This window comes from Papio anubis, chromosome 1 (assembly GCF_008728515.1).
Source record: "Papio anubis isolate 15944 chromosome 1, Panubis1.0, whole genome shotgun sequence".
Lineage (NCBI taxonomy): Eukaryota > Metazoa > Chordata > Mammalia > Primates > Cercopithecidae > Papio > Papio anubis.
Genome location: NC_044976.1, coordinates 74,265,404 through 74,292,566, shown reverse-complemented (window position 1 = coordinate 74,292,566; position 27,163 = coordinate 74,265,404). Strand labels below are relative to the sequence as shown.

The following is a 27,163-nucleotide window of genomic DNA, read 5'->3' as shown; positions in this document are numbered from 1 at the left end:
TGAAAATAACTTTAAAAATATATATTTTTTTTTGAGGCAGAGTCTCACTCACTCTGTCACCTGGGCTGGCATGCAATGGCACGATCTTGGCTCACTGCAACCTCCGCATCCCAGGTTCAAGTCATTCTCCTGCCTCAGCCTCCCAAGTAGCTGGGATTACAGGTGCACACCACCACAGCCAGCTAATTTTTTTGTATTTTTAATAGAGACAGGGTTTCATCATGTTAGCCAGGCTGTTCTCAAACTCTTGACCTCAAGTGATCTGCCTGTCTTGGCCTCCCAAAATGCTAGGATTGCAGGCGTGAGCCACTGTGCCCGGCCAACTTTTTAAGAATTTTAAAGAACTAATGCAGTAACAGCTTTGACTTACTATGTTATAGTTATTATTTTCAAAGTGAGCATGACTTGTTTCTCGTAATTAAAAAAAAAAAACCACACTGATATTCAAATTATCAAGAAAGTATAAAGAAAAAAACAGAAAAAAAATCACTCAAGTTTTCATATCCACAGATTTACATTAATATTACTTTAATGTATATTCTGAATACTTTTTTTCCAAAAGTAGGATTAACCTACTATCTATCTTCTGCTTTTTGACATACAATTGTAGAGCTCTTGTTTCATGACTGCACTTCATAAACTAGCCATAAAAATGGAAAGGTAGCTCACTTTGGAGAACCAGGGGAGAGTAGAGAGAGTCTCTAGCCCTATTTTCTTTGGGTTCAAATTCCAGCTTTATCACTTACTAGACAAATGATCTTGGGAAAGACACTTAAGCTGTACATCTCAGCTTCCTTATCTGTGAAGTAAAAATTAAAGGAGTTAATATATAAAGCACTTAAAACAGTACCTGATATGTAACAAGCAGGACACAGAGTTAGCATGTATGACCATATATGGTCATACAAAGGTAATAATACTACATTGTTATAGAAATAAAAAGTAACTCATAGAGCAAGACATGTGTAATGTTATCCTATTTGTATAAGAATGACAAATTTTTTTCAGATTAGGTATCTGTATTCTTTTTTTAAAAAAGACAAAATTTTATACACACATAAGCAAAAACATTTGAAAGGCTATACACAAAACTGCTAGCATGATTATCTCGGGGAGGAATTGTTGCTGGCTCTATAATGTTTCAACTTTTTATAAGTTTTATGTATTGTATTAAAAATCAGTAAAACAGTTTAATTAAAAAAAAAAAAAAAACAGAAAAAGTGAAAGAAAACAACGAAACTTGGTTTTTAGAAAGATGACAATATGTAGTTAGTTTAATTAGGTTGTCCAGCTGGGAAAAGACAGTTTAGAGTTTACAAAATAAAATGCAATATTAGTAGATGCATATTATAGTAAATCTAAAGGCATAATTTTTTCTTACTAAAGAGACATCATTCACTATTTAAAGAAAAACATGCAAAAGGAAAAATAATATATTTAATTACCTTTAAAAACGCTAATACATACACCCAAGGTTGTTAAGACTGATCACTCTGTGAATGGTATAAAAAGGTGGCTGAAACATTAACTACAGAATAATGATAAAAACAACCATAACATCTTTCCCCTTTATTGTAGTGGGGCAAGGACACCATATCAAACTTGACGTACCTTTAATGCCTGAATTGTATACATTCTGCCTGGTTTATAGGGAACAATTTCTGTAAAATTTAAAATTCTAAAAAAAGACCTGATGCAGTGGCTCACGTCTCTAATCCCAACACTTTGAGAGGCCAAGGCAGGCGGATCACGAGGTCAGGAGTTCAAGGCCAGCCTGGCCAACATGGTGAAACCCCATCTTTACTAAAATACAAAAATTATCTGAGTGTGGTGGTGCGCACCTGTAATCCAAGCTGCTCAGGAGGCTGAGGCAGGAGAATTGCTTGAACCCGAGAGACAAAGGTTGTAGTAAGCCGAGATCACACCATTGCACTCCAGCTGAGGCAATAGAGTGAGACACCGTCTCAACAACAACAACAAAAATCTAAAACAAAGTTTTTAATTTTGGTTAATATTGCATGACATTCTTTCTCTTTGGGAATGAATATATTGGCAAGTTACTTAACCTATGTAAGCCTTAGTTAGGCACAGTGCCTCAAGTCTGTAATCCTAGCACTTTGGGAGGCTGAGGCAGGGGGATAACTTAGGCTCGGGAATTCAAGACCAGCCTGGCCAACATGGCATAACTCTGTTTCTACAAAAAATACAAAAATTAGCTGGGCATGGCGGTGCATGCCTGTAGTCCCAGTTGTTTGGGAAGCTGAGGTGAGAGAAAGCTTGAGCCCAGGAGGTCAAGGCCGCAGTGAGCCATAATCATACCACTGCACTCCAGCCTGGGTGACAGGGTGAGACCTTGTCTCAAAAAACAAAAAACAACAAAAAAATTATCTGTGTAAGCCTCAATTTCCTCAACTATAAGATAGGGGAAATAACTGGTGAGGATTAAGCGAGAGCATACAGTATTCACGCAGAACATGAGAACAACACTTGAATTTATTCACTCTAGCAATCGTTGTCTGCTTACATAATAGCCTACAAAGGATAATCAATCTGTTTATTACTATTATGTAGTCTACTGAAGAAACATGCAGAACTTGAGAAACAATGCAGACTACCCTCAACTGAATTCTTAGAAAATTAAATATATTGTATCTTAGCTTTCACGTTTGCCATTTCTGTCCAATATGTCTCTTTCAAATGTTACCAGTTACATATAATATCCCCTCTGACTTATGCTGGTGACCTCTACCTATTGTGGAGGAATCTCCACCTATTGTGATGTCATCCAGTACTTTGTGGTAATATTTATTTTTTCTGGTTACAGTTTAAAGGGCACTTCTGTTTGTGAAGTAAAGCCTACCACATTATCAAAATATGTAACTGGAGGATTACAGTATGCTTACCTCTGATTTTATTTCTATACTGCTGCTATAAGTAACAATGAGTAAATCTACTAAATTATGTCGTAAGACTTCTTGTCCAAGGAGCAATATATTCTGCAATCTCCTTGACAAAATTGTTAAAAGACCCTCCCTACAGTTTTTGGGTCAGTGGGGATATCACTGTTATGAACCAAGGATTTACAGATCACTGGCCAAAATTCTGAGATATGTGGATTTGGATGGTTTTGACGCACTACTCACAGATTACATTGCATTTGTGGAAAAATCAGGATACCGTTTTGAAGTAAGTTTTAACCTCGACTTTACTGAAATATGTGTGAATACAATTCTGTACTGGGTTTTTGCCAGAAAAGGTAATCCTGACTTTGTGGAATTACTTCTCAAGAAGACAAAAGACTATGTTCAAGACAGAAGTTGTAACCTGGCACTGATATGGAGGTAATAATCTCATACGTTTTCACTATAGAACAAGAAAATTTATCTTTAGGAGAGTAGAGTGCTTCTTTTTTCTAAAATTAACATGTATAGTGGCTATATGTGAAGTAAGGAATTCTCACCTAATTGCTTGACCAGTTGTTCACTCCTTCACTCCTTCATTATGTATTGCATTTTAATTTATATGTAAATTATTATGTACCAATAAATCATTAGTGATTCTGCTCTACACAGCTTACATGTTAGTGCTAAACAACATGTTTCTCTAACTAAACAGAGACACTATATTGTGTAATACTATGATCTCCTATTATATTTGTATATGTTTATAAGCTGACTTTCAAAGTACAATTGGGAATATGCACAAATATTCACATAGTAATACTTATTAAACACAATAGTTCCCTATTTGTGTGTTAAACGTTGATAAATTGGACTCCAAATTCTCCAAATTTGAGCACAATGAAGGTCAAGTACCTGATGCTATTGATAATAGAACCAAATTTTTATTGTCTTCACATGTCAATCTACCTAATGCATACTACTGAGGATCTTATGAAAATAAAATCTCCAGTGTATCCTCTTTGTAGCGCCTGTAATATAGATTTTAAAGTTACCTAGTTTGCACTAACTTTAATTTATTCTTTGGTTTTAGATATTCATCTGAATAAAACATTCATGTGTTCATTCATTCAGCAAAATATTTATTAATCATATTATTATGTATGCAGCTCTGTACTAGGTGCAATGATAAATGCATGTATGCAATGAAAAACAAAATTGACAAGATCAGTTAAAGACTAAACCAATTTAGGTTCTGCCTAAAGCAGAGTTTTTCCCTGATTGTGTATCCTATGGTACTGGAGAACCACTAGATTTCATTACTTAATGATTACTAAAGTACATGAACTGATAGCTGTGGTTTGGAAACAACAATAAACAAAACTACCACACAGTACTTTGTGTTTTAAGTAACCATTATATTTGTAATTACAGCAGAAATCAGCAAATCTTCTAAAGCTAACTGTCACTAGCTGGGCTAAAAAGTGCCTGTCTATAGCCCTGGAAGGCCCATGGGAAAGAAAAATTGAGTCAAACAGAGGGAGAGAGAATAAATTTTTTAAAATTAAAAATGGAAGCAGAGAGGAGAAAGCTGTAAGGAAAATGAAACAGAGAAACACAGTGGAACATGATAGAGTGCTATTAACAACTGTCTTAAGACAGGTTTAAAATTAATAAATTTCAACTTAGATACATCCATTGTATCTGTGTAAAACCCATTACAGGCCAATTCTATGGATCGCAACATCATTTGCATAAATGTAAAATCCATTACAGGCCAATTCTATGGATTGCAACATCATTTGAACTTTTCAGAATCATAGAATTTTAAATTTGGATGCAGCCTAAGAATTCATTAGCAGACCTTTACCCTGGACAGCAACCCTCTGTAGGGCATCACTGGTTGATGCTCACTGGTCTCTTCTTAAACAATTCTAGTAGTCGTGAGTTAACTACTTCCTGAGGTAAACCATTCCTTTGCCTTGGGGTCCTTGTTTTTCCTAGTGTTATATATATAGTTATATATATATAGTTATATATATAGTTATACATACATATATATACATGTTATACATAGTTATATATGTTTTATATATATATAACTAAAACTAATATAAACATAACTAGTTATATAAATACATAACTAGTCATAATAGTTATATAACTATATAAGTAGTTGTATATATAACTGAATATATATAATATATGTAGTCACATGACTTTAAATATGATGTATATGTCAATGACTCTCAAATCTTTATCCCCAGTGTTGACTTTGCCTCTGAGCTCTGAACTCCTTCTATATTTAATTAATTGACATTGCCACATGGCATCTCAAACTGAATAGAAACAAAGCAGAATACTGATCTAATGCACCCCCCTTTCTGCCAACCTTTTCCTTCCCCAGAATTCCCCCCAATCCCTGATTAACAGTACCTGTTTCTCTACCATGTGGCTCAAGGCAGAAATCTAGGATTTATTCTTGATTCTTTCCTTTGCTTCAACACATCAGTAAGTCCTTTTATCTCCAAAATATATCCCAATCATTTGTATTTCTTTTCGTCTCCTTTCATCTCTTCCATTTCAAATCTAGGTGAACCCACCATCACCTCTTGCATAGAAAACTGGAATAGACTTTTAAAGAGTCATCCAGCTTCCACTCTTCCCTGTCAACTCCTGTAATCTGTTATTGACTCAGAAGCCTGCGTGACCTTTTATTTTTTTTTTTTTTTTTTTTTTTTCTTCTTTTTTTTTTTAATTTATTTATTATTATTATACTTTAAGTTGTAGGGTACATGTGCATAACATGCAGGTTTGTTACATATGTATACTTGTGCCATGTTAGTCTGCTGCACCCATCAACTCGTCATTTACATCAGGTATAACTCCCAATGCAATCCCTCCCCCCTCCCCCCTCCCCATGATAGGCCCCGGTGTGTGATGTTCCCTTTCCTGAGTCCAAGTGATCTCGTTGTTCAGTTCCCACCTATGAGTGAGAACATGCGGTGTTTGGTTTTCTGTTCTTGTGATAGTTTGCTAAGAATGATGGTTTCCAGCTGCATCCATGTCCCTACAAAGGATGCAAACTCATCCTTTTTTATGGCTGCATAGTATTCCATGGTGTATATGTGCCACATTTTCTTAATCCAATCTGTCACTGATGGACATTTGGGTTGATTCCAAGTCTTTGCTATTGTGAATAGTGCTGCAATAAACATACGTGTGCATGTGTCTTTATAGCAGCATAATTTATAATCCTTTGGGTATATCCCCAGTAATGGGATGGCTGGGTCATATGGTACATCTAGTTCTAGATCCTTGAGGAATCGCCATACTGTTTTCCATAATGGTTGAACTAGTTTACAATCCCACCAACAGTGTAAAAGTGTTCCTATTTCTCCACATCCTCTCCAGCACCTGTTGTTTCCTGACTTTTTAATGATCGCCATTCTAGGAGTGACCTTTTAAAAACACAAAATGGCTCATATCAACCATAGTTAAAATCCTCCAGTTTTTCCACTACAATGATTTTATACAAGGGATATAGAATTCAAACAATACCCCCTTTTAAAAAAACCCTATATGAAAGATCACTCTGTATTTCTACGAAACCCAATCTCATATTACTCTCCTTTTTGAACACTATATTCCAGCCACACAAACCTTTCTGTTTCTTGAACATCTTCAAGTTCATTCCTGCCATAAGGCCTCATAATACACTCCCTCTGTCCGAAAATCTATTCACTTGGGTCTTCCTCCTCATCAGCTAGGTCACAGTATAAATATCATCTTCTCAAAGAGGCCTTTCCTACTCACACAATCTAAAGAAGCCACTCAGTCATTATATTATTTTACTTTAATGTTCTGCACCTGCTGATCACTGACCTGCTTGTCTACTGTTGTTCCTTTTTTCATTGGTTTGCTCACGATCTATCCTCGCAGATAGAGTGTGTAGAACTATGTCAGATACATAGCAACTGCTCAATCAGGATTTTGTTGAGTGAGTAAGTGAATTTTGAAACAGTTTTATTTGATTCTTCTTTCCTGTACTGCACTGAAGTCTTGCATTTCTCCAACCCTGCCCCTGTAGCTATAAAGATCAGTCTGCTAACTCTTTTCTACACGAAAACTTCTCAAATATTTGAACACACCTATTATGTCCTCATAATGAATACCCCATATTTCCTATTATCTGTTGTTCTTTACTTTAACAACATCATTCTTTGGTCATCCTCCCTTGTTTACACTCTAATTTGATAATTTCCCTATTATATCTCCCTGGAGGAGAGGAGATAGAATTAACAAGGGAAAGAAACTTAGGTTTGTTCATTTTCACCACAAACCTGCAAAAATCATCTAAATGCCACAGTGTGACAGATTGTAGGTGGCTAAAGGGAGAAGATATCATTCCATTCAAATAACAATAATAAATATTAAGCATTTTCTAAGTGCCAGACACTATGTTATTTATTGGGGATACAAAAACAAAGTAGACATATTTTCTGATTTTAGAGAGCTCATATACTAGTAAGTGAGGCATAAATGTAAACAGCAATTATAAACACACTCTAGGTACAAAAATAGAAGCATGTACAGGTAGAGAGAGCAGAGAAGGAAATTGTTAACACCATTAGGGAGGAGTAGGTATCTGAGAAGGCTCAATAGAATAGATGATGTCTTAAACTGATTTTTAAAAGATAGCAAAGAGTTTTTTCTTTCTTTCTCTACAAGACACATAGTCTATATAGAAGGAGGATGACTGAAACTAAGGGAGATACAAACAATATTGTTGTATCCTATGACTAAAAGCAGTTTAGTAATAGCTAGAGAGTGAGATAGGAATCAGGTAGTAAGAGAAATGAAGATTGGAATTGAAAGAAGGAAGGATTTTGTAGGCCAGACTGAGGAAGACGAAATTTACACCATGAATAATGCCTGGCCAGTGAAAGTCAACTTGTGGAATTAAAAAGATTCATCAGCCCCATTTGAAGACTGGATTTTGGGAAAATAGGCTGCAGCTATGGCCGGGAAACTAGTTAGTAGACTACTCAAGCACTCCAAGTATAATGTTCTATGCAGGAAGAGTTGGGGGAAAGTGATCTAATTTTTTTAAAACGAAGTGGTTAGAGAAGATCCCTGAGGCTGAATTTGCATAACATGCAAAGTGTGTGTACTTAGTTTGCATGTGTATTTATAATAGTTTTGAGGGGAGAACTAATTCTGCTCGGCCAACATCCCTCCCAACTTCTGGTCGCCCTTTGATACTACAACTGTTCAGGTAAATTATAATGAGAACTTAAACTAAAACAGTAGCAGTGGGAGAAAGGAGAGAGATTTTTAGATAGAATAACAAGACACGGTAAGTGATCAGAATTGGAAGATCTAAGAGAAGAAAGAGTTAAACTTCAAATTTCTAAATTTTGAGAGTGGTTGAAAGTTGTATTAGTTTCCTGTTGCTGCTGCAACAAATTGCCACAAGCTTAGTGTCTTAAAACAACACAAATTTATAGTTTAGTTCTTATAGTTCCAGAGTTCAAAAGTCCAAAATAAGTCTTATAGAGCTAAATCAAATTGTTAGTAGGCCTGGTCCCTTATGGAGGTTTTAGGGAAGAATCTGTTTCCTTGCCTTTGCCAGCTTTCAGAGGCCATCTACATTCCTTGACTGATGGCCTCTTCATCTTCAAAGCTAACACTGTAATGTCATAATCTTATTCATTGACTCTCCTTCCAGCATTCTCTGTACTTATAAGGACTCTTGCAATTACATTGGGCACGCCTAGTTAATCTCCCACCTCAAGATCTTCATCATATCTGCAAAATCCTATTTGTCATACTGAGGGGCCATCATTCAGCCCGCCAAAATGGTCATACCACAAACTTATCAAGGTAAAATATTTTTAAAAAACCTATAAAATCAGTTTTGGACACATGAGTTTGCACTGCCTAATGGATATCGAGGTAGAGATGTGCAGTACATGGCTAGATATACAGTGCCATCCTTAATCTTCTCTTACATCTCACATCTATGTTAGGATATATGTTGGTTCTACCTGCAAATAATATAAAGCATCTGGCTGTCTCCACTACTATGTTTCAAGCTAAGTGATTTCCTTCCTTCTTTAACAAATTCTCAACAAAGGGCAGATCACATTACCTTTCTATTCAAAACCTCCAATGACTTGTCATTTTGGTTTAGAGTAAAAGGTGAGGTTCTTACAGTGATCCTTAAGGCTCTAAATAACGTGGCATCCCATTACCTCTGCCCTCTTTCAGTCACACTGGTTCCCTTATTCTTCCTTCATCACTCCAGGCACACTCTCCCGCCATAGGGCCCTGAAATATCCAAATGCTTAACTTCCTCGCCTCCTTCTGGTCTTTGTTCAAATGCCACTTTTCAAAGATGTACTCTTCCATCATCTTATTTAATATTTAAAGATGCCCTGACTGTACCCGACCACAGCATATCCATATTTCTTATTCTGCTCAACTTATTCTTTTTTCCAAGCACTCATCACCTTCTAACATAAAATGTGCTTGTTTACTATGTTCATGCTATATTGTTGTTAATCATCACTGTAATATAAGCAAGAGAGTAGGGATCTTCATTTTGTTTCCGGATATATCCCAAGCACCTAAAACAGTTCCTGGCATATAGTATGCATTCAATATTTGTTGAAATAAATAAATGGACAGGGACTGAAGTTATGATCATAAATAAAATTGCCTGGGAATAGTCAAATAAAGTTGGTCTAAAGGCCATGCATATTTACTTAGATGTCGAGGGCAGAGGAAGAGGAGCCAGTGAAAGATAGTTGAGGAGAAATAGCCAAAGAGATAAATGGGTAACTTGGAGAGACTAGCCCAACTGAGTAAAAGGAAAACATAGTTTTAAGAAAGACAACTGTGTGAAATATCACACACATAAAATTATTCTGGAGAAGCACCTATCAAATTTTTCAGTTAGAAATTGAAGGAGAATGAGAAGGGAAAAAATTAGAAATAATTATAGCTAAAAACTGAATCATTCTCTGCATGTCTATATGGAAATATTATGCCCCATTTCATAAGCATTATGACAGGTTTTTCAGATACCAAAGGTTCAGTTCATTAACCTCACATTTAAAAACTAATTCTTGCTTTGCTTGCTGCACTTCATCCATATAAGTACTGCTATAATTAACTGTCAGTACAGATTAAGCAAATTCTGGTTTACAGTAATATACTCTTTAAACATGAGGATTAATCATATGTCATTTGGGTTAAGATTAGACTTTTAAATCTCATTTTAAACCTATTTGAGTTTTAGTCATGTTTTCAACATTTTTCAGTATTCATTCAGTATCTTCTAAAGGTAATGTCAATCTTAATATCTTGGAATCAACTAATATCTCAAAATCTTAATAATGACCACTTATGGTATATTTTGCCTCTGAGTCTCCAGAATTCCCATACTTATAAGGTTCTTAAGTGAAATATTTTCTTAAGAACAAGCAAGACGAATACATTAAATTGCCTTTGAAAAGTTTAAGTGATTACACATCAACAAAAATCTTGTTAGGTCTGAAAGCTACAGGATAAATTCAAGGAATTTTTTACTATCACATATATAGTCAAAATTTTCAGTAACAATGAACAAATATTTGAGTGCCTAATATGGGCCAAGCATTGTTCTAGGCACTTAAATATGTAGTAGTCAACTAAGTTGAAATTATTGTCTTTCAGGAGCTTACAATTTTGTAAATTGTTCTGCTTATCCATTTATTTTGAAGATGAGAAAATGAAAGTTTAGAGGTGTTAAATAAGTTTTCCAAAAGATCAAATTTAATGTAGTTAGGTACAAAGTGCCCTGAGGAGTGGGAGATATATCTGGGTAATCAAAGAAGACTTCACAAAAGAGTTTATTAGACAAGGTCTCATAAAGATGAGTTAGACTTATCGCAGAATTGGAAAAAAAAAAAAAAAAAAAAAGGCGGGGGAGAAGAACATATACAAAGCAAAGAAATGGGAAAGACCTGGATGCAGTGGCAGTTTGGGAAACTGCTTACCAATGATAGGTAATATAGAAAGATACGTAGTTTAGAAGTTCTCCATGTGTTGGAAGTATTTGTAAAAAAGATGACATGCCCAGGACATTATTGGTCTGGAGATGATTCCACGAGAGAGAGAGGAAATAATACATATTCACATTTATACATACGTACACACAGAAATATCCTCTCTCTCTTTCTATATGTGTGTGCATATGTGTGTATATATATGTATATGTATGTATAGTGCCAGTGACAGAGTTATGACAAAAACCTGCATCTTGATTTCTAAAATGTTACTTTGCACTACACATCACTATTTTTTAAATTACAAAATCCTGGCATTTCAGAGTTTGGTGAAGCTTTGGAGATAAACTAGTTGGTCCAGTGACTTTCCAACTACACTTTTTGGAGACCTGAATGAGGAACTAGTAGGGATAAGGGCTCTAGGACTTCCACCAGAAAAACTCTTTTTTCTTAGTTTTGTCAGATTCTTCAAAAACAACTTGAAAAAAGCTCATCTATTACAAAACATTTATCTTCTATAGCTAGTTCTGGTATAGCAATCCTCCAATGCCTAAAACATTCCTTCGAATCTTTTTATTGGAAAACACCTACTAATCTTTCAAATCTTAGTTTCTGGATAACCTATAGGAAATGACTATTTCAGATAGAGTTAAGTACCCCTCCTCAGTGCTTCTATAGTACCCTGAGCATGCTTCTATCATTGTGATTATCACCTTGTATTGTATTAATACAATTTCTTGTGTTTTCCTTACTAGATGGTAATAGTCAAGAACTATATCTTTCATCTCTGTGTATCTACTCCTTAGTACACTCTAGGCAAGCAAGTGTTAAATAAATTAGGTAATGAAGGAATGAGCAAATGAGTACATAAATGCTTTTGGAAACGGATGTAAAGAGGCCAACTTGCCCAACAATCACACAGCCAATTCAGAGTCAAACCTTGGAACCTAGAACACTTGTCTCTACTGTTTATACCATTATACCATGCTGCCTCCCATTTTACCTAAGTACTATATATGTAGTCTTAAAGTTCCCCTTTTTGCATAAGACTTTCCTTGCTCTGAGTAGTTGCCTAAAACCAGTATTTATGCTTCGTGTACTGCCCTGCAGTATTTTATTAGGCCAGTCAAGAGAATTCTACAGACAAAAATCATTAATAAAATTTCCCTTTCATTAGCCTAAAAACCATATTACTTGGCAAAATTATGGCTTGCTAACATAAAATCCCCTGTGGTCAACGACACCACAATAATATTTACTCTGACCAAAATAACAGCATAAAAGTCTATTAAATCAAACAACTGCAAGAAGTATATACCATTTTAAAAAATGAAGTTTTCATTTCCATCATAAGGGAAGAGAAATTTTTAAGTCTAGCCATCATGTGACACTCTAGGGAAAACAAGATTTCAGAGCAGACTCAAAATTTTACTCAAGAAAAAAATTCTGCCCTTGAGGGACCTGATATGGTTCTCATTATAATTTACATTTCCTAAGCCCAACCAACTCTAATTTTATTAGAGTGAAAAATGTAGAATTAAGATAGTTGTATTTATTCCTTTTCTAATCTCCAAACTCAATTCAAGCTCATGTCTGGTACATGATCAAGAAGAACAAAAACAAAAAGATATGCAAATGATCACATAATTCTTTCTATTAATAAAGTTAAATCAAAAAGTTCTGTCCTTCTTTTCCATTTTATTTTTTCCAGAGCTACATCAGTTTTGTAATACTGTCCTAAGCTGTATAGATTTCTCAACTAGAATTGCTATGACTAAAAGTAAACACTTTACATATATTATAAATTGGTTTTGTTTATTTTTACAACATAAATGGGGTTTCAGTGTTTGGTAGGAGTTTTCTTTTAACCTTCAGTTTGGTCTAGATTCATAGAGTGGAAAACTCCTTTTAAGAAATATATAGGCTGGGGACAGGGGCTCACGCCTGTAATCCCAGCACTTTGGGAGGCTGAGGCAGGCAGATCACCTGAGGTTGGGAGTTTGAGACCAGACTGACCGACATGAAGAAACACTGTCTCTACTAAAAATACAAAATGAGCTGGGCATGGTTGCATATGCCTGTAATCCCAGCTACTCAAGAGGCTGAGGCAGGAGAATCGCTTGAACCCAGGAGGCAGAGGTTGAGATAAGCGGAGATCATGCCATTGCACTCCAGCCTGAGCAACAAGAGGGAAACTCTAACTCGAAAAAAAAAAAAAAAAAAAAAAGAAACATATAAAGTTACATTTAAGACATTTAACACTTAAGATAATACTATTATTTTCCCATTACTATCAAGATAAAGTGTTTGTCACATTTCTTAATTCTATATCCAATGAGGTTTTTTTTGTTTAATTCACAGAACTTTCACACCAGTATACTGTCCAAGTCCATTAAGTGGCATCACACCTCTCTTTTATGTAGCTCAGACAAGACAGTCTAATATCTTCAAAATACTACTGCAATATGGAATCTTAGAAAGAGAAAAAAACCCTATCAACATTGTCTTAACGATAGTACTCTACCCTTCAAGAGTAAGAGTAATGGTTGATCGTGAATTGGCTGACATCCATGAAGATGCCAAAACATGTTTGGTACTATGTTCCAGAGTGCTTTCTGTCATTTCAGTCAAAGAAATAAAGGTAAGAAAACTACTTTTAAAAAAAAAGGGCTCAAATATTAGTGAATCTTAAGATTAAACTGTAAAGGAAAGAATACAGTTAATTTTTAATTTACAGAATATGTCCAGTGACAGATCATTGAGTATATATTAATAAAAATAATAGGGAAAATCTCAAACAGTCCTTTACTTCTTACATTTTTAGAAATATGAAAGAAAATTAAGTTGTATGTATAGTTCATTTTAGTATTAAGTAGATATATATATAATATCCTAATTACATTTTTAAAACTGTTTAAGATGTCTCTGTCCTTTAAAAACTAAATAAAAAAATTTAACAGACCTCCTTTCCAACAGAATATTTCAAAATAAGGGTTACATTTCTCCCCACAAGTACAATCATATGTAAAAAAACAGATTTCTTCCATTCAAGTTCTCAAAGCAATATCAAGTATTATAAAAATATAAATAAAGGCTTAAAATATTTGTTCAAGTGAAAATATCTATCCCTCAGAAATGTGGAGACCTTCTTAATAATAAGGTTTCTGGAATAAATCAAATTTAGAGAAAACAATTAACAGCATATAGGGTACCCTGTCAAAATGAACTGCAAGTGTCAGCATCAAATTGAATTATGCCCATTAGTAGCAAGAAATAAGTCTGTTTAATAGAGAGAAAGCTACCCCTATAAATTTAAACCAATAAAATCAACAAGGAATCCAGTAGTTCCCCTAATCTTTAATGGTGTGACATCAGAAATAAACTCGTAAGAGATATAACTCTACTATTTTTTTTCTTTAATGCCTCAGCAGTGAATATGAATGCCTGAGCCAACTGTAAGCAAAGCAAATTTATCAAATTATTTTGGCAGCCCATTTTTAAAACAATTTTTTTTTTTTGCATTTTCAGAAACTTGCTTGTCCTTGGTCCAGTATTAATTCTGCATAATTTTTACAGAACATATCAATTCTCAACCAGTTCCATGAATGCTATTCCTGAGATACAACCCTAGTAGAAAAGCACTAGGATAGAGTGAGTTTACCAAAATCATCTGCCTAAGTGGCGAAAAATGTATAGCTGGGTTCCAATCAATTGCAGTTTAATAAAGTAAAATAGCATTGAGCAAGAAGATAAAGAATAGCATTAAAACTGCTTAAAGAACACTTTAAATGCCTCTGTTCTGCATTTCCACACTTCTCACTAGTTTTCCCTATCGCAGCACATATATTTTATTGTAAATATATGTTTAGATATTTCTACCTCTACACCAGGAGTCTTGTAAGCACAGAGGCTGTGTCTGTTTTACCTACACTAGCAATTATCCCAAGCACCTATCACAATGCTAAGCATATATTCTTTAATAGTTAAATAATTGAATAATGAATGCATTATATATGTAATAGATAAACAATAGTATCATGTAGCCTGTGGAGTATATGTTCTAGTGGAGAATATTTCTGTAATACAGCAATGTTTTTTCCTCCTAAGTCAATCTATTAACATTTGACCCCTAATATTAAATATTGTAAAAGATGCCTTTCTAAACCTTTAAAAGACATCTTTTCATTTGGACAGGCCTCCTGTCAGACTTTCTTGTGTAGGAAGCATTACTCTACAATAGTTGATATCACCTTGGAAACTTTTAGGACTTCATTGTCTGTGTCCAACCCCAGACTAGTTGAATCAGAATTTGTGGAGTAGGACCTGAGCACTGGTATTTTTTACAGTCTCCCAGATAATTCTATATAGCAAAGTTGACCATAACCACTCTTCAGGAAGAAGTTGATAAAATATAAGTACAATCCAACTAAAATTAAAAACTTGATCGGATTCATAGTTGTAAAAAAATTTTGCCTTGTGTCCTTAGACATATAGATTATTTAAAGTTTATCCTTGTGAAAAAAATGGGAATAAAATACTTGCCTCAAGTAAAAATGCTTTGGAAAAAAGTTATAAGGGTTTTATAAATTTATGGTCTATTTTCTAAATTTAAAAACAAGTGTTAATAATTTGGACCAATCCAAATTACAAAACATTACAAAAGTAAAATATTTTGCTTTTCTTCAGACACAGCTGAGTTTAGGAAGACGTCCAATTATTTCAAATTGGTTTGATTACATTCCTTCAACAAGATACAAAGATCCATGTGAACTATTACATCTTTGCAGACTAACCATCAGGAATCAACTATTAACCAACAATATGCTCCCAGATGGAATATTTTCACTTCTAATTCCTGCTCGTCTACAAAACTATCTGAATTTAGAAATCTAACATACGTCAATGTCCTAAGTTCCTTAACAATGCTTACCAATGTATGGCTTAGAAGTTAATAAAAATTAACTTCATGTAAGTTTTTATTGCACTGAACATTCATTTAGAAAATATATTTTCACACAACATCTTAATTGGATCACTTTTTAATCATTATGTGACTCTGCCCATTACCATCTATAAATGTAATAAATTATATGCATTTTACACAAAGAAAAATGAACTATTTTGATCCAAATTACACAAAAATGAAAATATCAGTTCAATCTGTATGTTCTTTCATCACGAAGAAACTTATCTAAAAAAAAAATAGAGTTTTCTCAGACAATTTTTTGGCTACTTTCTAAGTATTAGATTTTTTTCTCTACAACTATGTGCAAACATGAAACTTGGAAGACAGTTCTCTATGGATCTCTCTCATGTTTTTCCTGTCAGGAGAAGAGGCACTAATTTCCATTATGGGCTAGTTTTTCAAGAATGTTTGTATAGTAAGCAGTTTGGGAGATAGAAATGGTGTCTTCCACTGGAGCAGAGAGCAGGTTTGTTTATTGTCTACTATACAAAAGTAATGTCTTCCTCTGAGGCAAAGGTTGAGCAAGTTTGCTTGAAATTCATTATAAAAGATTGGAATTTCCCAAGCTCAGAGCTCCTCAGCTGTGACACAAATCTACTGTGTCCACATCTACTTGGCCCACTCCATATCTTGGAGGGTGGATCTAAGTGGAATCGACACAAGCATGAATCTTATGCTACTTGCTAATGCCATCATTAGTAATAAAGTCCTTTGTTTCTAACCCAAGAATCTCTTGTCTTCTGACAGCAAGCATGAAGCTATGGCAGGCTAAACTGCTTGTTTGCAATTAGGGTAAAAATGTCAGACTCTTCACAGTTCTTGACAATAAGCATCTGTTCCCACCTTATTACTATATATTTTAGGACCTGTCTTAGTAAATTATGGCGGACAGTAGCAGATTCCACCGTCCACTCACAGTCTGGGTACTATCAAAGTGTGACAATTCACAGAAAGAGTGTTCACTCTGGTCTTGTACTAACATAAACTGTGTGAATATTATTATTACAGTGTCTAAAGAACAGAATGTAAATAGTAAAGTAGCAAAGACATGGAGCAATATAACCAGATTACTTGCTTTTTCTTTCCCTCTACTTCCATTTAGGTGAAGTAAAAATACATTATAGGATTGAATTACAGAAATGCTTACTTATATACTTTATTAAAATGTTTATAACAGCATATTTTAAGCTCATAAATATAGAAGTACATATTATAGACGGGCTATTCACATGAATATTTCCTTTACTAGAAACATGTAAAATAGTTATATATTTTGGTTAAAAATAAGTTAATATAAAGAAAGCCTAAAAGCTACCTTTAGTCTAGCACATAAAGAAACACTAGATTGGTGATCCAGATGAAGCAATTTATCTGGCCAAATACCTCAGCAAATCTTTTGACATTTATTCTCTAATTTTCATCCTTTTCTTCCATCCTTCTCTTCGTATGTCTTCAACTCTAAGAAAGATTAATAAATTTGGTCTAGTCTTCACTTTTATTGACTATGTCTCATGCGTATTCTAAAGGGTGGGCAATAAGCAGCAACTAAGTTTCAGGAACTTCTTCCTACTGGAATTCTGATTACTTCCATATTTCTCAACATGATAAATCCAACACCACCCAGAATCTTACTGAACTCTTCCCTTCTGTAATAGTTTCCTAGAGTTGCCGTAACAAAGTGCCACACACTGGGTACTTTATTTCTCATCTCACAGTTGTGAATCCTACAAGTCCAAAATCAAGGTGTCACCAGGGCCCTCCTCCCTCTAAAGCTTTTACAAGAATTCTTCCTTACCTCATTCTAGCTTCTGGTGGTTTCCCTTCCTTGGCTTGTAGCTGCATCACTTCAATCCTTTGTCTTCATATGGTGTTCTCCTCTGTCTTCATGTGGTCTTATAAGGACACCTGTCATGTCTTATCTGATTACATTCACAATAATCCCATTTCCAAACATCACATTCTGAGGTATTGAGGGTTAGCACTCAAACCTATCTTTTTTATTGTTTTCACATTTAAAACATTTTTGTCTTTTTTTTTAAGTTCAGGGGTACATGTGCAGGATGTGCAGGTTTGTTACACAGGTAAATGTGTGCCATGGTGGTTTGCTGCACAGGTCATCCCATCACCTAGGTATTAAGACCAGCATCCATTAGCTGTTCTTCCTGATGCCCTCCCTCTTCCGTCTCCACCCTCTGCCAGGCCCTGGTGTGTGTTGTTCCCCTCCATGTGTCCATGTGCTCTCATCATTTAGATCCCACTTATAAGTGAGAACATGCGGTGTTTGGTTTTCTGTTCCTGCATTAATTTGCTGAGGATAATGACCTCCAGCTCCAACCATATTCCCTCAAAAGACATATCTTTCAAATCAATGTCTTCTCTCCCTCATCAGCCACTCTGCCCACTCAACTCTTCTCTCCTCCCACACGCATCTGTCCCATTCCCATCATTTCTACCTTTAACCCTCATCAACTCTACTAAAACAGTCTCTTAAACTATTTGGTCTCCTTGACTCTGGTTTCAACTGCCCATTTCAAAATCATTCATGCTAACACCCAGATGATCTTATTAAGATGGAAATCTAATCATGTTATACTACCATCACTACTACCACCATCCCTTGCCAATCCCCCAAGGGCAAACATGCCTTAAAACTCTACAGTGGTTTATAGGAGAAACTGATAGAAAGCACCTAGCTTCACTCTCTCTCATATGCACTGTATCCTCTAGCTAAACTAAGCTGCTTACTGCTTCACATATCTTTACTTACACATATGCTGATCTATCTAAAATGCCTTTTCCTTCCTAAAAACCCAATATATTTTATCCTTTAAATTCCCTTTGACCAACAAGCATTACATACTCTTGGTTCCAGTACTTTAACCATTCCTCTATTATGGCACTTATCACATGGTGCTCCAATCCTAATATATGTATTTTTTTCTCTTTATTACACCCAAGGTTCTCAAAGTCAAACACCCTATCTCTTGTACCTCTAACACCTAATATGTTGCCTGGTTCATAGAAAATATTTATTGAATTAGATTTGTTTTATAGATTTCTAAAAGTAATACTCTAAAACTTTTGCTTGAAGGAACAGATCTTAAAATGTGCTTTCAGAGAGGCTAAAAGTAGTTAAAAAACAGAAAAAAGAGAAATAAAACATCCCTGCTGGCTAAAAACATTATCAGAATAGCTTTAAAAATTTTTTGAAAAGCATTACTCACTGCACACCTATTAAAATGGCTCAATTAAAAAAATAAAAGAAAGCTGACAATACCAAGTACTAGTCAACATAAGGAGCAACTGTAACTCACACATAGCTGATGAGAATGAAAAGTGGTATAGTCACTCTGGAAAAGACTGGCAGCTTCTTATGAAATAAAACATACACTTAACATATGACACAGCTATTTTACTCCTATTTAATCTAGATAAATGAAAACTTATGCTCCCAAAAAAACCCTGTATAGGAAGGTTTATGGTAGCTTTATTCATAATCACTGAGAACTAAAAACCCAAATGTCCCTCAATGAATGAAAGAATGACAAACTCTGGCACATATAAACAATGAAATACTTGTCAGCAATAAAAAGGCACAGCAACACGTATACATTTCAAATGCATTATGCAAAAGAAGCCAGTCTCAAAAGGTTACATGCTATATGGATTTCATTTGTTGGACATTCTGGGAAAAAACAAAACTACAGGGAAAGAAAACAGGCCTGTGATTGCTGGGTTAAAGTTAAGGGTCAGGGAAAGATTTGACCACAAAGGAACAGCACCACGGAAGTCTTTTGGGGTGATGGAACTGTTCTGGTGGTTTTTGCTGGTGGTTACGTGAATCCATAAATGTACTAAAATTCATAGGACCATACACCAAAAAATTTAATTTTAATGAATGTAAATGTAAAAATAAATGCATTACTTCCTAGGCATGAGAATAAGCTATGTTTCTTCTCCACCCCCCACATATTTTACCCCTAAACTTGAAAAAGACTATCTTATGTAGGATTTTATCCTGTGAGGAGAAAAGTGGAACAGGCTAAAATAATGGCTTTACGGTGGAAATTAAAGGAGTTTGCTAACACATTATGGGCATTTACCTTGAAAGACTGGATTATGAGATAACGATCTATAATATTAGAAAAAGGCAAAGGCAAAGAGGAATGAAAGAGTAGAGCAAATCGATCTTAAAATTAAGAAATGGATTGTCTCCCTAGTATTCACCTTCATTTTATAGTATCATGACATAATAATTATATCTTTATTTGATTTGGTTTTCTGTATGTTTCTGCTACACACAAAATGGTTTAAGAAGAAGTAATTTAATTTTAAGAAGATATAAACCTGTTTTTATTTCAGTATCTCAATTCTAGAATAAAAGACATTAATTATTTGGCTGCAGTTTTTGCATCAAAAGCTTTAATTGATGAAAAATGTCTTAAAACTTTGGTGGAATTTCACATTGAGGTTAAATCTAAAAAGAAGCGAATGTATTTGAGGAAATGATATTCAGCATATTTGATATGTTGCACTCGTCTCTGCTTGCCTGTTTTTTTTCCTCACTGCCTACTCCCTTTCCACCTTTTATTGCTTTCCTCTCTTTCTTTCCTGCCACCCCAATCTGCCATGCCTTTTCCTCCTCAGTGTCTTCTTGAAATTTGCCACAAACCTAAATTACCTAACTGCCTTTAGAAATGACCACCTAGGCCTGGCGCTGTGGCTCAAGCTGTAATCCCAGCACTCTGGGAGGCCGAGACGGGCGGATCACGAGGTCAGGAGATCAAGACCATCCTGGTTAACACGGTGAAACCCCGTCTCTACTAAAAAAATACAAAAGAACTAGCCGGGCGAGGTGGCGGGCACTTGTAGTCCCAGCTACTGGGGAGGCTGAGGCAGGAGAATGGCGTGAACCCGGCAGGCGGAGCTTGCAGTGAGCCAAGATCCGGCCGCTGCACTCCAGCTTGGGTGACAGAGCGAGACTCCGTCTCAAAAAAAAAAAAAAAAAAAAAAAAAAAAAAAAAAAAAGAAATGAACACACAAGGCCAGGCGCAGTGGCTCACATCTGTAATCCCAGTACTTTGGGAGGCCGAGGCAGATGGATCACCTGAGGTCAGGAGTTCGAGACTAGCCTGGCCAACATTATGAAACCTCGTATCTACCAAAAAATACAAAAATAAGCCAGTCATGGTGGTCAGTGCCTGTAGTCCCAGATACTCAGGAGACTAATGCAATAGAATCGCTTGAAGCAGGGAAGTGGAGGTTGCAGTGAGTCGAGATCGCACCATTGCACTCCAGTCTGGGGGACAAGAGTGAGACTCTGTCTCAAAAAGAAAAAAAAAATAAACAAAAAGAAATGACCACACAAAATAGAATTCATTTCAGAGGTTGTGAATTAAAACATAGCTAATAGTCAAATATATTGTGATAGTTTCTCTAAAACATGACAATAGGGAATATAAGTAATCTAACAAGACATTTAATATATATTGAATTGAATGTAAAACAAACAATAATTTACATTTACTTTTCCAAAATAATATGTGTATCATTTAAATTACAACTTTTTTGATATACTTGACTACTAATAGTTACTTAGAATGCTGAGAGTTTAATAAAGTCAACAAACATTAATATTAATTGTTACAGAATAAAATATGGCCCTAAGTGGTCTGCGAATAATATTGGGGGGGTCAAATTACTATGAATACTGTAGCTTACTAAATAAATAATTCAAATGTATACCTTGAATTCCAGACACTTAGTTGCCCAAGAAAAGAATAACTTGTCTATGTTAGGCCTTTATGCTGAGATTACTCACTTAGCAGAGTGATTCCAAAATTACTCTGATGAACTTCAGAACCCTCCAGTGTTGGAATGTGGGGGTACTAATTAATAAACTGTTGAGTTATAGGGCATTATTACTTCAGAATAGAATGTAAAAGAAAAGCTCAAAAAAGTTTCCAGACCTAAAAATAAAGGTGTTTATTAAACTAGGGTATTTACAATAATATTTTAAATTATAACTTGTAAGTATAAATAAACTTAGGTCTTACTAATGTGAATTTTTGTGAGAAAAAAGTGGTATATTGTATTTTTTCCTAACATAAAAACCATTCCTTTAAGTAGTTCTCATTTAAGTTACAATAAATATTTTTCATGTAGAATATATAGATGACAATTGTGCCGTTAATATGATGTCATTTTCAGTTAAAATATGAAATTTGGAAAATATTATTTTCCTTATATCTGAGAAGAAAAATAAATTCTAGGTTCCTTGAATTAAGATATATTATTACATTAGAATTGTTATGATTCTTCAGTCTTTCCTGGAACTTGTTCAGTCTTGGGAAAATCTTCCTTGTACTTCTTCTTGAGGTTACTTAAATATATTCGTAAACTGTCTGGATCCAATTGAGAGTTTCGAGCAGTTTGAACAAGCCTAGTGGCTAGATGGTACACAGCTCTCTGTCTTTCCATCTCAGGGGTGCTCCTTTGGTTTTGCTGTCATTGAAAAAAAAAAAAAAATATATATATATATATATATATATATGTATGTGTGTGTGTGTGTATATATATATGAATATCATAATTTTTATTTAAACTGCATGTTGGCAATATTCTATCTCCTTCCATAGACATATGGAACTCAAGGGTTAACTAATTCCTTTGAATAAATCAGTTTCCTCCAACAAGGAAAGAATATACAAGAAGAAATAAAAGAGATATTGTATTTGAAAGAATATAATTTCTTCTGAGTATCTGCTACTTTATCACAGATCTTATGTTCTTGAAAATTACTTGTCAATGAAAAAAAGTTCTGCTAAATAGGTCAGATTTCTCAACATAATACCAAAAAGTAATAGAAAATCCACCAGAGATAGGTTCTACAAACACTTTCTCATTAAAAAGGTGTGGGAGAACAGCATTGCTCATTGCTACTTTTAAACGATGCCAAAGAGTACTATTCTGATATCTCCTTACTTTAATTCCCCAACAGATAAACTGGCACACAGAATGAGTCATCAGAAAATTGCTTGCCCCTAAAGAGAGTACATATATAGAAACTGCTGGAGCCTAAGATAAAATACTGCCTGAGGGGTACATTACATTTTAAAAATAAATAATATGAATAGCTATTTAAAATTATGCCTTAATTTTTAATAAACTAAACTTCAGGATACCCAAGAAATAATATTTAAAACAGGAATGTAGAAGTTCTTTAGATACTTGGTCTTAAATTGAACTTCGGGACTGCAAATATACCTAGAACATTCTCATTTCACCTCTTTGCCTGAACTAGATAGAGGAATCAGCATTTTTAAACTTAACTTTTTAATCTTAACTCTTAGCGAGTTTCCCTGAAATATAATCCCTTCAACTCATAATAGCAAGCAACTCCAGATTTTTTTTTACTTTTCACTATAGGAAAAATGAGTAAGATTTTATGAGGTAGAATAAGATTATCATATATTCACCCATCTATCTATTTGGTACACTGATCAGCTACCAATCAGTCTATTGTTTTAAAAAAGTTATTGAATATCTACTATCATCTACGTTCCAGGCCTCTAAGCTTATGTTTATATATCTATGGGGGATACAAAAATGTAAACCTTACATGACAACAGAACTCAAGGAGCTTACAGTCTTAATGGTTAAAAAAAAAAAGGCTTGTTTATAAGTAACTGATTATGGTAATTATAAAAAGTCCCATAAAACAGCCACAAAATACTCAGAGGAAGGGAAACTCACTTCCAGCTCAGGGCAAGAAAAGCTTGAATAGGATGGAGTATTGGAATGAATCCTGATAGATAAAAGAGCTTAGATGAGAGGTTATTCCACAGAGGAAACAGTTAGAGCAGGTACCTTGGAAAGCATGGTACACAATCAGGTCAATATGATGAAATGGCAAGTAATTCAATGTAGTAATGACAAGCAATTTAATTTACAAGATTGAAATTGCAGAAATGTAGATTATGTGAAACTGAGTGATATAAATGTAAGCTTGGCGTAGAAAACAAAGGAAAATCATAAAGCAGAAGCCAACAAGGTTTACAATCACATAAAGACTGGTTAAGAAGGCAAATCCCTGAGCCACAGGAGATCCTTGACAATCTAGTATGGTACCCCGTATCTCAGGCAATTCTAATGCAGGTAATTCTAAAATATATTTTGAGAATTACAGAGGACTTTTTACACTAGACAAAGGAGTTCAACTTTACTTCGTAAGAAATCATTAAAAGTTTCTGAGTAGGCAAACTACATAATAAAAACCATGCATTAGGAGACAATCTGGTAGAAGTGTAAAAAATAGATTGAAAAAGAGAGAGAACTTACTGCATAGTCCTAAGGACAGGTGATTAAGAGGAAGGATCCATATATGACTTTGGTGGGTCACTGAGAGACTTAAAGGTGAAGAGATAAGAGAATTTTTTTTAGAAGATGATAAATTTAACTTTGGCTTTTAAACATAGATTAAGATATGAAGGGGAAATATGGAGAAAAATGTATAGATTCAGAGTTGAACAGAAATGATGATGGACGCTGTGAGAAAAGATGAGATCACCAAGTGCAGATTTTAAAAAGAAAGGAAACAAGGGCAAAAATCTTAGAAACTTTTAAGTGGAATAAAAACTTGCAAGTTTTAAGTGGAATAAAAACTTTTAAGTGGAATAGAAACTTGTAAGTGGAATAAGAAAAAGCAATGATGATGAATAAGAAAAAGTAATGATGATGGCTGGGTGCAGTGGTTCATGCCTGTAATCCCAGCACTTTGGGAGGAAGAGGTGGGCGGAATGCTTGAGCCCAGAAGTTTGTTCAAAACCAGCCTGGGCAATACAGTGAGACCTTGTTTCAAAAAAAAAAAAAAAGAAAAGAAAAGAAAAGAAAAAGTACTAGTGAAGAAGGAACAGAAGAAGTAATCAAACAGGTAGGAGAATGAAAACATCCAGGAGAGAATAATTCCACATAGCCAAGAGAGGGCAGAATTAAGAAAAGAGAAAACAAGGGTAGTGTCAAGTGCCATAGAGAGATCATGGAAGATCAGAAGTGAAAAGAAGGACAAAGGTTTTTATAATAAATTGGTATTTAAGAGAAAACTTGATGTAGAGTGATGACAATAAGACTCGGTGTAAACATGAGAAATGAAAGAAGTAAACTTTTGATAAATTTGGTAAAAAGAAAATGAAATAATAGTTTCAAAAGTAAACAGGCAGAATTTTAGGGAGAAATCTAAGCATACTCATAGAGAAAGGAAAAGCCTGTGACTAAAATATTAAAGATGCAAAAGAGAATAAAGGAAACTGAGAAGTAATACCTTAGTGGAGATTTTTTTTAAATGGTAGAAAAGTTAACCTTTTGTCTGAAAGTCAGTCTCTTCCTCTGAGATAAGATGGAAGAGAGATGGTAGAGAAACAGAAATATTCAAAACAAAATTTTGAAGAAGGGAAGGTTCAAGAACTCATGAAGATGACCTCAAATTTGTTAAAAAGTAGGAGGCATATTATCTGTAGAGAGTGAGGTGATTGAGAGTTCAGGAAGAGTGAAACTGTTTCAAAAGAGTTATTGCAAAAGAAGCTAAATAATAAAAAGAAGAAAAAAAAATACAATTCTCATCACATACCATGGCCTATTGGGGGATGGGGGGTAAAGGGAGGGATAGCATTAGGACAAATATCTAACACATGCAGGGCTTAAAACCTAGATGACGGGTTGATGGGTGCAGCAAACCTGTATGTTCTGCACGTGTATCCCAGAACTTGAAGTATATAATTAAACAAAAGAAAAAAATACAGTTCTGGATATTAACAAAATGGCAGAGTAAAAGCAATCTGCCTTTGCTCTCCCCACAGAGAATCAAAAGCAAATATCCGGAGCACAGATTAACACCAGCAACATCTGAGAAGCCAAATCTGAGGCTGAAATGATAACTGGGACACAGAGAAGTGAGAAACTCTGAGCAGACAATAACAAGAAAGAAAGCTCTCTATCTGCAATGCCCCTGCCCCCATCTGCCAGGCATCATGCACAGAAAATTCCTCCCAGTCTCATTTGTTCTACTCTGGCAAAAGTGAGATTGGGGTGAATAGCCAGCTTCCCCACCATCTTGGGTTCCTTTGCAGAAAAATCATTCCTGCCTAAACCCACAGGAAGCACTACTAGTGAAAACTGCCTGAGGGCAGCTAGAGACAAAGAGGGGAGTGGAATTAGAAACTCCAGCCTGTAAAACTACTCTTCATTTCAGTCAAAGGAGACACCAAATCAGTGTGGCTGTTCAGCAGCACCATGCTAGAGGAAGCAGATGCCACAGGTCATCCGGGTATAAACTCCTAGCCAGCCTTTCCACACAACTGAGGTATCCCCTCTAAGAACGCTACCATCTGAGATGGGCAGTACTGCAGACATTTGCCAGAGCTGAGGAAATTCTGGGCTTAAGGTGCCATCTAGTGCTGAAAAGGAGGCAACAATCTAAGATTAAGGGGAATCACAGACAATTGCAAAGAACTTCCAAGCAAACATACAACCTAGAAAGTCCAACAAGTGAGATAATGAAGATAAACTAATCCTTCATTGCAAAAACATAGATATGTGTCCACAAGGAACAACAGCAATCAGGAAACTACGACCTCCCCAAATGAACAAAGCAAGGAGCTGGTGATCAACACCGTGATGAGATGGTGATACGTGAGCCCTCAGATCAAGAATTCAAAATAGCAGTTTTAAGGAAATTAATGAACTCCAAAACAGCACAGAAAAAACAATTGATAAATTTATCAGAGAAATTTAATAAAGAGATTAAAGTTTGGCCGGGCACATTGGCTCACACCTGTAATCCCAATACTTTGGAAGGCCAAGGTGGGCAAATCATTTGAGGTCAGGAGTTTGAGACCAGCCTGGCCAACACGGTGAAACCCCATCTCTACTAAAAATAGAAAAATTAGCCAGGCATGGTGGTGTGTGCCTGTTATCCCAGCTACACAGGAGGCTGAGGCAGGAGAATTGCTTGAACCCAGGAGGCGGAGGTTGCAGTGAGCTGAGATAGCACCACTGCACTCCAGCCTGGGAGACATAACCAGACTCTGTCTGAAAACAACAACAACAACAAAAAGAAAAACAGATGAAAGTTTAAAAAAATCAAATGGCAAACAGATTTGAAACCCTGGAACTGACAAATACATTTGTTGAACTGAAAAAAAGTACAGAGGCTCTCCAAAAAAGAAATGGATCACGCAGAAGAAAGA

At 35.2% G+C, this 27,163-nt stretch overlaps 2 protein-coding genes and 1 long non-coding RNA gene across 3 annotated transcripts in view; 1 reads left to right on the top strand and 2 right to left on the bottom strand.

Annotated features, from left to right (window-relative positions):
- The window catches only part of LOC103886117, a 41,109-nt gene extending 39,959 nt beyond the window's left edge, over positions 1 to 1,150 (bottom strand). The window contains exon 1 of the long non-coding RNA XR_001906225.3: positions 747 to 1,150. This is a non-coding gene — a long non-coding RNA (uncharacterized LOC103886117). The remainder of the gene's footprint in view (positions 1 to 746) is intronic.
- A 1,655-nt stretch (positions 1,151 to 2,805) lies between these two features.
- On the top strand, positions 2,806 to 15,926 carry ASB17 (ankyrin repeat and SOCS box containing 17). Its single transcript, XM_003892087.4, has 3 exons — positions 2,806 to 3,341; positions 13,316 to 13,595; positions 15,641 to 15,926. The coding sequence occupies exons 1-3, from the start codon at positions 2,941 to 2,943 to the stop codon at positions 15,845 to 15,847; spliced, it is 888 nt and encodes a 295-aa protein (XP_003892136.1). The 5' UTR covers positions 2,806 to 2,940; the 3' UTR covers positions 15,848 to 15,926.
- A 5,958-nt stretch (positions 15,927 to 21,884) lies between these two features.
- Positions 21,885 to 27,163, bottom strand: part of MSH4 (mutS homolog 4) — a 121,178-nt gene continuing 115,899 nt past the window's right edge. Inside the window, exon 20 of the mRNA XM_017962610.3 lies at positions 21,885 to 22,424. Coding sequence (XP_017818099.2) covers positions 22,230 to 22,424 — 195 coding nt within the window. The 3' untranslated portion in view covers positions 21,885 to 22,229. The remainder of the gene's footprint in view (positions 22,425 to 27,163) is intronic.